Below are 12,226 nucleotides of genomic sequence, written 5' to 3'. Positions count from 1 at the left end.
GGCCGGCCAGAGAAGGCTACCCCTAGCAAGGTTACTCTCCACTACTATTCCTGCTTAAATAGAGACATGGGCATGGTTTCTTCCAAGCCATCATTAGACACATGGTTATCCGGCCGTCTGTTGATGTGTTGCTGTCCTATTTAGAAACTGTATCATCCTGCATAGGAGTGTTTGCTTCACTCTGTTGATCTGTTACTGCTGCAATTCGTAGTCATCCTGTTTTTCCAGTAGAGAGCTGTCTGCATCGTTCACTTGTTATGTTTCTTCTGTAATTTTAAAGTGCTCCGATCCTTAATTTCAGTGGCTTTGGCCAACAAAGGTGCTCCTTGAAGTAGTCTGGTAGACTTATGCTTTTGTTTCGAGGGGCCAGAGGTGAGTGAGTAGACACTGAGGAGCCAATTTACTAATATCTGCGCTGAGCAAATCAGGCACCTCAGATTCGCTCTCGATACCTGATACTTTATTCACAAATCTGGGACCTTGAGCATGTTTGAGATGATCATACGCAAATACAATTCAAGGGTGGATCAGCGATGCTCAAGGGCAGCTCAGAGATGCTCAAGGTCAGCTCAGAGATGCTCAAAGTCAACTCAGAGATGCTCCAGGCAACTCAGAGATGCTCAAGAGCAACTCATGATGCTCAAGGGCGGCTCAAAGATGCTCAAGGGCAACTCATGATGCTCAAGGGCAGCTCAGAGATACTCAAGGTCAGCTCAGAGATGCTCAAGGTCAACTCAGAGATGCTCCAGGCAACTCAGAGATGCTCAAGCGCAACTCATGATGCTCAAGGGCGGCTCAGAGATGCTCAAGGGCAACTCTTGATGCTCAAGGGCAGCTCAGAGATGCTCAAGGTCAGCTCAGAGATGCTCAAGGCCAACTCAGAGATGCTCCAGGCAACTCAGAGATGCTCAAGGGCAACTCATGATGCTCAAGGGCGGCTCAGAGATGCTCAAGGGCAGCTCTGGAATTGCTTGAGTTTGTGTCTTTGTGAATCTGGTATAAGGAAGGGACAGCACATCTCACATGCCCAGGTCATCTCATGATCTACTCCAGTGACAGTCTATGTAAATCGGGCCTAAACCTTTTGTGTCCCTTTTGGTTAAAATCTGTGTGTTCCTCTACTCCAGTGCCCACCTTCGCCCCTCTACCTCTACCTGACATGTGTAATTGTAAAAAAGAAGAGGTAGCTGCAGGTACAGCATCCTTGCACAGGAAACTGGGGTCTTCTGAGTGTCCTTTTCTGACTACAGCTGCTGCACTGCTGCTTAACCTGTGGAGCAGCCATCGTCAAGCGACCACTATGCAAAGATGTCGTGGACAATAATGTTCACGGGCGAAGTTGCCAAAACAATGAAAAGTTCTGAATGCCTGTACCACCCTTATCACGCACCGCACCTCCGTCCTACAAAAAGAAAAAAAACTTACCAGCAGGTTCTTTTTTCTTTTTCTAGGGGGGAGGTGCATACGGTCGGCTTCACTGAGGCAGCACCCGGGCATAAACTTTGCCCTTGTTCCTCGGCTTCCTGTCCGGCATCCTCTCTTTCCTGCCAGGATAGAACGGTTGGGAGCGGAAGACCAACTAAGAATGGAGCGTCAGTCGTGGAGAAGGTATTCATTCCGGATGAGGAGGCCCCCAGCAGGCAAGTAAACGTATATCAGGCACAGGAGCAGATTTCAAAGAATGTGTTTTTTTGTGTTTTAACGAAGCACATTCTCTGTAATCTGGATAGTAAATGAGTCATGAAAAGGGAGGAGAAAAAGAGAAATGTGTTTTTTTTAGTAAGATGGCGTTTTCAGCAATTATAAGCCCTCTGCCATTCAAAGTAGCTCCCATCTATCTAGGCAATAAATCCTAATTAATGTCCCGGGCCAGTTAGGAGCCCAAAACAAGGGCTTTATCGTTAGTCCGAGGCATTACCTGCCCCGGCAATGCCCACGCCTGCAGGGGCTTATTGCTATTACTCTCCCGACACATTGTACTCAGATACTAATAGGGTTTTTTGTCAAGTTGAGAAATGGCATGTTTGCCATTTCTCAACTTGAAAAATAACCATAAAACCAGATGGCTGCCATGGATCCGAAAGAAGGAACTACAAGTGGTCTTTTTTCCCTTCCATTTCCACAACACAACTGTGCTGGGAACAAAGAGTGTTCCTCGCACCAGCAAGGGATGAAGGAGTGCAAGGTAAGTGGGGAGGGGTTCGGTTCAGGTAGGGGGTGTGGAAATTAGTGTTGGAAGATGGGGAAAGGAGTAGAAGAGTGTTTGGGGGCGCACTTACCTTAGTACCGGCTTGGAAGATGGCAGCCTCCTGCTTTTGACATGTGGTAAAATCCCTGTTCTGAGCCTCTTGATTGGCCGAAAGTCCGCAACCCCCCTCCGCCCTCTAATAATTTGGCTTATTTAACAGCAGTGATGCCAATCTTTGGCAGCCTGGCATTAATATTTCAATATGTGCCAGGTGCCTGAAATGCATGAAATACATTCCATCCCTTCCTGGCATCTCCTGGCAATCTCTCCTAGCATCAGCTCAAATGAAAGGACGCACTCGGCAGATCTGACGGTCACTTGCAGCAATCCCAACTCTTGCTAAAACTAACAATTTGACTTCAGCTGCAATAACATCTGTGTTCAATTGGTTGCTGGGAGATCCAGATACGCTATTTCCCTCCATTGGCTCTTGGATCTGGGTAATTGACGTGAATCACCTGGGTTTAGAAGAATGAATGACACGCTATCATCGTCCATGGACATCCATTTGCCTTTTGGGCATAGTTCAGGATTTAGAGTTTGACTTGATGCCCAAGTCTCATCTATAGTGAAAGGCAAGTTTGCATGGCTATTGGAATGGGTACAACCTCCTCCCTTAAACACACACCAATATAAAGCAGTCAGTACAGGCAAGCGTATTTTAGCACAACTTACAAGAATGATGCCTTTCGGGAGTATGGCTGATGGGTTAAAAAGGCTCACCTCAGAGACGGGGCAAGGCCGCTCATTGTGAGTTTGATTTTGAGATTGATAGATTGAGTAAGGTAAAATTGGGCAATCATAGCAGCAATTATTACAGCACTTTGAAGCAGGAGAATCCGGCACACAGCTAAATATGCAAGCCCGTTATTGTTGATATTATTTTAAGGCTGCAAACCGTGGAAGTTCTCACCGCCATCTTCCTTTATCACATTCTTGCTTCCAGTTGTTTGAAAAGTGGTAAGTGGACAGGAGCGAGAACAGGATTCTGTTCATGCCAAGTAGATCAAGCATTAGCAATGCCAACAGTTTGGGCTTTTGTGCAGGCACAGGAAAGGCACTTGCCAGGCACTACAGTAGTGGTAATAAATGGCCATTGATGGTAGCAGGTGCAAAATGGTGCCAGTGTTTGGGCATATAAAAGCAGTGCCTGGCAAATACCTAGTACGTAAACACGAGCTAAAACTGTTGGATTTGCCAATGCCCATGTTTAACAGGACTTCAGGGAAGGAAACACATAGTGCATAATAAATCAAGTGCCTGAAGGCAGACCTGGTTAAGATATTTTTATTACACCAGTAGCACCTTTACAGGTCCAATAAAACGTTAGTTTCAGAAGACTGCTTTAAAAAAAAAACACTGGTGGGCGCTTGGAGCTCAAACTTTGATTCTAAGACTTGATAACCCTAGCTCAAATAGATCCTAGGAGGATGTGTGTTGGGTGGGGAGGGGCAGAAAGTGGGTGGGAAGTGCCACAGGGATTGACATGGCTATGGGCAGTCAATGGGTGGGTAAATAACCAAACAGCACCCACAAGCTTTGTATCCCTCCACATATGCCATTTCTCCCTAGCTGTACTCTAATGTAATAGCTTTGGCTTATATTTGGTGCTACCTAATAGCCCAAACTAAAAGGGACATTATTTTGGTATCTTTTAGTGCCTGATCCAAATTCAGAGAATGCACGCCCCCATTAACCACTGCATTGCCAGGCATTCTGGTTAGGTAAGGATTCCGGGCACACCACCCATTTCATGTCTGTAAAGTGATCAATTCTTCAGTTCAGTAGATTGCCTGCGAGCGGTTAAGAGATCTCCTTTCCTTAGGAAAGAAATTATTTGGTTTTGCAAGTTTTGGCTTCTAGCCACTGCTTTGGCCACACCTAGTGGAGCAAACCTGATGATTGGCATGAACACTGGAAGGTGGCAAATGTGGACTCCCTTGGTGATGTTATGTCATTAATCCCCCCATTTGTTTTTCTTTTGGCATTGTGATCTTCTGAAAGGTGAACTTTCAGTATGTACTTTAGTTGCACTTGATTGTTGTAACTACTCGCGCTGTTAACCTCATTGCTTTCTTTTGGTGTGGCATTGCATGCAAAGTGGGACTTGTAAAAAGGGGGGGGGGGTTGGGGTCCTATTTTCTGTTACAGAGGGGCCTGTATCAGGAGGACAAATACACTGTAAAAAGAATGGGGGTGGGGGATTCAGGCTACCTCTTTACACTTACAGGTGTAATACACAACTCATCTAACAGATTGTAGTGCTATAAATCTGTGTTTTCATTCAGTAGATCACAACCTTTGTATGGTACATAACATATACTTTATTTCAAGATAAGAAAAGAATTTGGGTAAAAAACATCCTTTTAGGGATTATTTACATAAAACAACCACATGCTTTGAAGTCCATGTTTTGCATTATATTGTACAATCATATAATAATACTGCATTATAACAATAGACAGTGTGAGGGTTAGTACAAGGTCACTGAGAGTGCAGTTCTTGTGGTGATGCACCTATCGAGTCAACAATGTTTTTACCCATAGCCTGCATCCTCCCCCCGATCTTTTTACAATGCTAAGTGGGGCAACAGCTGCCAATGTGATCAGTTCTCTCTGCACAATGAGGTGTGCTTTTTCTCGTTTTTGCTAGGAGGCGTTAAGTAGTAAGCCTTTTGTTAATGAAGGTCCATCACTTGATCAATAAAAAGCTTAACTATTAAGTGCATCTTGCGTATGGTTAGTGCACAGGCTGGAGGGTGCACTTGCCATATGTTGACAGCACCTGGACACGTGGGCTATACCTTACATGTGGTGAATACAACAGGTATAGGATGGCATTGTTGGGGCATTTAGGGTGGCATTTGACACATGATGATAGCGCCCGTGGTGACTTGCCAGGCATAATAGGGCATTCCTGGGATATAATTGTGATACTTGAAGCTGCACTTTGCATATGGATGTGTGGGGCAGTGTCTAATCACTTGGCAACTTTACCAAGACTATTAAGGCAGTATTGAGGCTTTGCAGGCGGCACTGGACATATCAAAACAAAAACCTATTTGCTTTGCCCGGGCTTGTCTAATCTGGATATAAGCATTTTGCAATTGTCCAACAAATAAATAAAAAAAAGAACTTGTAATTTCGTGATAAGAATTGCACTGATATTTTGGTTTTACATGCCTGCAGGGGGTATGCTCACCAAATAAACTAACACTCAACATTTTTTACTCTTTACAGAAGTATTTCACAACTTGAGCAGAGATGGCAAAGGGATTTACCTTCAAGAGTCTGAGGTACGCTGGCTGTTTCTATTGGTATATAAATGCATGCTGACATATCCCCGGGCTGTGTGAGCGCTTTAAAAATGCAAATAAATAAATAAATATGGCAAAGCTCCAGCAGCAGAGCTCTCAAAAGAACAGATTTCTAGCCGCACTTGCAGAGTGCGATTCAGTAGAGCATGTCCCCTGACGATAGCAACCGCCGGGCCAGGGCTTCCAGAGCTGGGAAATTAAAAGCCGGGCTGGGAGGTAATTCTTGCAGCCGTGAAGTGCTGACACTGCAAACATACTGGGAAATTGCATCTAAAATAGTTTTCGGTTGCACATAAATGCTGCCTCGTATTTCAGAGGGTAGGAATTAGAACATCCGACGATATTTCGGGTAATCAGCTTCTACGTTCTCAGCTGCCAGAGGTGGAAACGGTGTCCGGTCATTTGGTCGAAAATAAATGGTCAAATGACCATTTGATCGAATCAAAATGCTCGAAAAAAAAGGTTGAATTTATTTATTTATTTATTTTTATTTTTATAGTTTTGGTTGCTTAAAAAATATTTTTTAATAAAGAAAACAGATAAAGTAAAATAATGTTAAAAAAATTCGACCTTTTTTTTCCGACCATTTTACTTCGATCAAATGGTCATTCGACCATTTGGTTTTCGACCAAATGACTGGTAACCGCATGTTATCTCACATAATCAGCAATTTGTCAGCACCCTCCACCTCCCTATTCCAAGTGCCTGGACCTGGACCTAAATGTGGTACATTTCTACTGTACCGTTGCAGATGCCATTTGTTAGCACCTTACACCTCCCTATTCCAAGTGCCTGAACTTGGCCCTCAATTTGGTAAACATCTACTATACCTGTGCAGATGAACACATTTAGGTCTACTGCCTAAATTACCTGCACTCTATCTGATGCATGTTCTACTTCTTCTGTCTAGAGTTAGCATCTTCTTTCCAAATGAATCAATCATGTGTACTGGCCAAATTACTTGTACTCACATGTTATACTATTTCTGTCTAGGTTTAGCATATTTTTGTCATATGAATGACGCTGGTGTACTGTTTATATTACCTGTACTCTAGCTGATGTGTGTTCTACTATTTCTGTCTAGTTTTAGCATCTTCTTTTCATATGAATGAATCAGTTCTACTGCCCAAATTACCTGTACTACATCTGATGCCTGCTCTACTACTTCTTTCTAGGTTAAGCATCTTCTTTTCATATGAATGAATCAGTTCTACTGCCCAAATTACCTGTACTACATCTGATGCCTGCTCTACTACTTCTTTCTAGGTTAAGCATCTTCTTTTCATATGAATCAATTAGGCAATATGACCCGAGGAGGAGGACATTACCGGTCTTGTAATGCCCCCGGGCCATAGTAAGAAGCCCGAGCAAAGCGAGGGCTTTAACAGAGTCTCAGGGGCATTTCCCGATCGGTAATGCCCCCCATCCGAGGGTCATATTGCCATTAGTTCCCCGGAAAGTCATACTGGGGTACTAATAATAATCTTTCTCGAGTTGAGAAACGGCACTGTGACGGATTCTCAATTCAAGAGAAAAAGGCAAAAATAAATGCCCGCCAGGGATCGGGGAGAAGGGATTACATGTAGTCCCTTCTCCCTTTCCATGGCTGCTGTTAAAACCAATGAAAAGAAAAAGTAAAGAAAAAATGGCCGCCATGGAAGGGGTGAAATGACTACACGTAGTCCCTTCTATTTTTCCATGGCAGCCACTCCGGGATGCCGCGGCAGAGAAGCAGAGGCTTCAGAGCCTTCTCGGTGAGGTAAAGCCCGGGCGAGGGCCAATGAGCTTGTTTGTTACCCTCGCTGGTTACTAATCTATATATTCTAATGAGATCTATTGCCTAAATTACTTGTACTGTATCTGATGCATGTTCTACTATTTCAGTCTGGGTTTAGCATCTTCCTTTCATACCAATCGGGTTTACACTTTGTTTCTTTTCTTTGCAGTGGATGATGCTGACCCTTTACTCTTGATGGAAAGCAGCAAAGGACTCTTGTAGCACTTGGACGACCTCAGGCAACGTTGAGACTTTTCCCTCAGGATTTTCATTGGACAGTGAATGGTCATGATTGAACACTGCATCGCAAAAGGTGGAACAGTGGACTTGTATTTTCTTTTCCTATGGTTCACTACTGTCATCTGGAGAAGAAAAGCAGCATTATTTATTTGGTGACTTTTTTGCGCTGTATTCTGCATTTCCGAAGACATTTCAGAAGCATCTATTTATATTCTATGAAGATATTTTGCACAAATGAAGACTAGTGTTGGTTAATATTGGACTGAAGATATGTTTTAAGTGACACTTTGTGCACCTCTGCAAAGAATGGAACAGGTAATGGTCACTGGGGACAACTTTGATTGTCAAAATATGGGCAAGAGTTGAATCAGTTTAAATTGTCTGAATAGCTTGGAGGCTTTTATATAACTCACTATATACATTTAGATAGGAACTATATGCTTTCCATGGCATTTCCATTGCCAACCACACCCTTGACGTTTCTTCCTAGACAAGGGTTTTGCAACTTAAGAGTCTCCAGATCATTTCCAATGATCCCTCACCCTTGGTGAAGCTGGCAAGGGCTGATGGGAGATGTAGTTCAAAATATTGATAGACCCAAAGGTTGCATGCACCTGCCATTAGCCCTCGGTTATGGAACACATCTTATCCCGTTCATGCAATTCCCACCTTTATGCCCCATAACAAAGAATTTCCTTATCATGCAGTCCTAAAGTAATTGATGTTGGTGATTTTGGTATCCCCAATTCAACCTCCCACAGATTTTTCCTCATCTCCTTCTCTGGACAGACTTTTGTACACAAACCAAATACACACACACACACACACGCACACGCATGCGCACACTCCTATGACCATTCTTGCCCAAATCTATTTTCTAGCTCAAATTGGTTTCAATAATTTTAATGGGATAGTTACATATCTTTAAGTCGAATGATTATCTGGTGTAGGACACTCATCCTAGATATGGCTACAGTTGGACATGTACTCCTTATGCCCATTGGGGGGCAGAGCTGGGGCAGGGCTCCATTGCCCTCTTGCTAGTCTAGCGATTCACTTAACACCTGTTGGATCAAGCAATACGTGTATTCCTTCACCTTCCTTCGTGGTTGCGCACAGCTGCAATTACACAAAGCATTGTGTTGACTCAAGGGATTATTTAAATCGATGGCTGAAGTTGCCTGCACATCCTCAAATCGCCTGCTCCAGCCTCCTGTTGATTCAATTCTCTCCACAACAATGAATTTGAGGTGTTGCAAGGCTCCAATTAATACTTTTCCTCACCTGTTTCTTTCTAGAGTATTTGCAAATCTGTGCCCTGCCCCTGGGAATGCAGAAGGGACATATTTTTCTACTGGAGACAAAATACTTACTACACATTCTGTTTTATACTGTAGGCTTCATCTGAATAAACATATGTCTCCAATAGCTGTCCCCAAATGTAATTGTAAAAAATCAACAGTCAAGGAGGTTCATGACCCTATATCGGGCAACATGATACACTTCCGTGCCATGCTGGCACAACCAGATACTATGATCCATATGGAATCATGGAATTGTATGAATTAATGTTGCAGTAATTGCGGAACTGCCTGAGTAGTAAACTAGCCCCAGTGCATAAGAAAAAGAGTCAACACAACACTTACTATTGTTCTCCAGAGCTGGCTTCCACTGCATTTCTTAATTGCTCTAATATTAGCTTTCAAACTGTTTGTGGCATAATATCTATATTTAATCATTCCAGAAGCACCCCTAGCCTCCTTTATTTTTAAACAAGGATATGATATTATTTATAACCAGAGGTTTCTAAGCACAGACCCGGGGATCAAACCCGTGTTGCTCTGTGTCGTCTTGCTTCCAAGGCAGGCACGTTGCTGCTGAGCTATCCTCCCGAGAAGGATAACTATATAATGCTATTGGACCTTTGGGCCTAGTCCCAGACCTTAGTTCTGAATTGAGGTGGAATGATCTACAGATCAGTGTTGATCATGTCGTTGCCACATCTGTCAGATACTCATAGATTGAGGGAAACCTTTAGAAGCCGGAGCCTTGACTTAGATATTGGTGTTGCATGAACCTTTCTGAAGAAAATATACAATTCTTAAGTGGAGGATGGGAACAACTTCTGCTCTAGTTTATTCGAGGATTGTTTTAACTATAGTCTGAATTTCGCGTATTTAATTTTTGCTATTGGTGTTTCACAGGGCGACAGGCGGCAATTCTACACATCCTCCAAGAACGTGCAGTGAAGACTGGACCCTTTGGCACAAAGGTCTTCCTTGCATTGTTAGGAGAGCGGTCTACACCTGTAACGTGCTCAGGGACTCATGCATTATGCGGGGGAGGGGACGCAGCAAGTCCTAACGAGATATCCTGATGGGCCGATTCTTATCGGCTAGGAGATTGGATTTCCCGGGTTTCCTGCACTACCTGCTCCGTCACCTCGAACTAAGATAATGACTGATTATCCAACATGTTTACATTTTGCTGTCATTTTTGTGTCTAATGTAATTTATTTAAATATGTTTTTGATGATACAAACAAAAACTGTGATGAATTGTATGTGTACGTGTTGACCTAATGTTATTTAAAAGATGTTGACCTTTGATATGCTAGCACTGATATGTGTAGGAATTCCCTTCGACCGGTCGATGAAGATGGTCTGTCATACATGGACATTTCTGAGCATGCCACACCTTTTGGCTAACGATGTGAAAGGAGTCATTGAATAGACTGGGGCATTTTGCCTGCCCAAACAGCTTATCTGGCCATAAAGCCTGGCTGCCCAGGTCTTTGCTGCTAGATACAAGCTGTGCATTCAAATCTTGATGTCAGATGTAGAAACATAAAAGTTAAAAAAAAACATTTTTTGTAGGGGATCTTTTGAGTAGGCCTTCAGCCATATTGGAGTAAGGCGATTTTATCACACCACACATATTGAACTCCTAGGACACAGGATCCGAGAGTTAGTGACCATTTAATCTCTCAGAATGCACCATTAGTGCAGTGGGAACCTCTGGTAGGCACTAGAATGGGGTAAAAATATATGGGTAATTGATTCCTATCACAAAAAATATCTGCACTATAAAAGTGCATGTTCTTCACGTTTTATGAGCAACAACCGAGTAATTGGGAAAGACCTGAACCTTTTGGGATCAAGTGGGGTATGTTGGGGAGATCCTTTGGTCATTTTCTGATCAATTAATCACAATATGTTCATTTACCTTCCACCTATGTACCCTCAAGATTCAATGAGGAAATTGGTTCCGGTCTGGTTGAACAATTTTGTAAATATTGTCGATTTATCTTAAAGTTAACATGTCTCCGAATATTTTGCAACACCCCTTCTTATGAAAGCTCCCACGGCACGGGCACGAGAGAGAAATATTAAGGATCAAATTCAATATTAGATCATTTTCTGCACCGTCTTCTACCCTCTAGCTCCCGCCCATTGCGCTGAATGGCAATGCAAAAGAAGCAGGCATTGCTGGACTTCAACATTCATCAAATGTGCACTGTTTGAGTGATTTGAACACATGCACTCAGATTTGGGTTACATTGGAAGCAAAAGGCCAGTCTTCCAATGATTTAAACAAGAGCTGTGCTGCTGCTGCTGGCAAGTAACCACTGCACTCTTTGAAGACTCTACAGTTGGATATGTTTACAGCTGGACCGATGCTAGTTATTAGAGCTCAGTTTTATTCTATTGTGTTATATAAGTTGTGTCTATTGTACAAGTTCCTATTTATTATTCAATAAAAAAATGTAATATTGTATTAACTAAGTTTGTCTAATAGCAGTGTTAAACTTCCGAAACAGGAAGATGTTTGTATTCATTTTTGTATTTTAATAAAATATATTTTATACATATTTTGAATCATGCAATTCAATTCTGTCATGCTCACCGGATACCCAAGACTTCCCATATACCTGACATTTCCAAGTTCTCCTTACAATCAATATGTGAATCATGTTTGAAAATAATGGTATCATTTGTTAAAGAAATCGCAGTCTGTCACAGATTACATGGCTGACTGAAATGGCTTAAAATGCAGCTGTAGGGGCTCATACCTGCCCTATACTTCACACACAGTCCTTCAGCTTCAGCCGCCATTACTGGCAACCTGTCCTTCAGAACTCACATCTCAAAGTGACCACAAACTGCAAAGTATCTACTCATATTCATTTGCGAATTCAAGCCATTCCCACCCGACAAAGTCCAAACCTTATCCAGGCACCTTCCCTTTCCAGTATAGACAGCCGAAACGCACCCTGACTGATATCCCAGCAGCAACAAATCCGTCCTCTTCCGAGAAGCTCAGTTAATTCCGTGTTGAAAAAAATCTGATTTTGATATGATATGATGTGGCATTTAAAACGTGCCTATACACAAGTGTTCCAAGGCGTGATCATATACCACCAGTCCTGACAGAGTTTTAGTGGCGTTTGAAGCAGGGCAACCGTACGCGCAGCAAAGCTCATCTTTACATTCAACTGCCCACCATATCCGGTGGAGGAACTCAAGCTCACTAGTGGTGCACCCAGCATGTAGGGCAGATAAACATCCAGAATAGAAAGCAAAATCTGACAACTAAAAAAATATAGAAACGAAAACTTCTCCTGAAAATCAGCCGCACTCTGGAAT

At 42.8% G+C, this 12,226-nt stretch overlaps 1 protein-coding gene across 1 annotated transcript in view; it reads left to right on the top strand.

Moving 5' to 3' along the window:
• LOC138468210 (calpain-14-like) overlaps nt 1-11,451 on the top strand; it is a 38,514-nt gene extending 27,063 nt beyond the window's left edge. The window contains exons 20-22 of the mRNA XM_069608669.1: nt 5,488-5,543; nt 7,511-7,896; nt 9,786-11,451. Of these exons, the coding sequence (XP_069464770.1) occupies nt 5,488-5,543; nt 7,511-7,537 (83 nt within the window). The 3' untranslated portion in view covers nt 7,538-7,896; nt 9,786-11,451. The remainder of the gene's footprint in view (nt 1-5,487; nt 5,544-7,510; nt 7,897-9,785) is intronic.
• The last annotated feature ends 775 nt before the right edge of the window (nt 11,452-12,226 follow it).

The sequence above is a fragment of the Ambystoma mexicanum genome, chromosome 4q, assembly GCF_040938575.1.
Source record: "Ambystoma mexicanum isolate Mex_15411 chromosome 4q, UKY_AmexF1_1, whole genome shotgun sequence".
NCBI classification, from domain to species: Eukaryota; Metazoa; Chordata; class Amphibia; order Caudata; family Ambystomatidae; genus Ambystoma; species Ambystoma mexicanum.
This window is presented reverse-complemented; position numbering and strand designations above follow the sequence as displayed.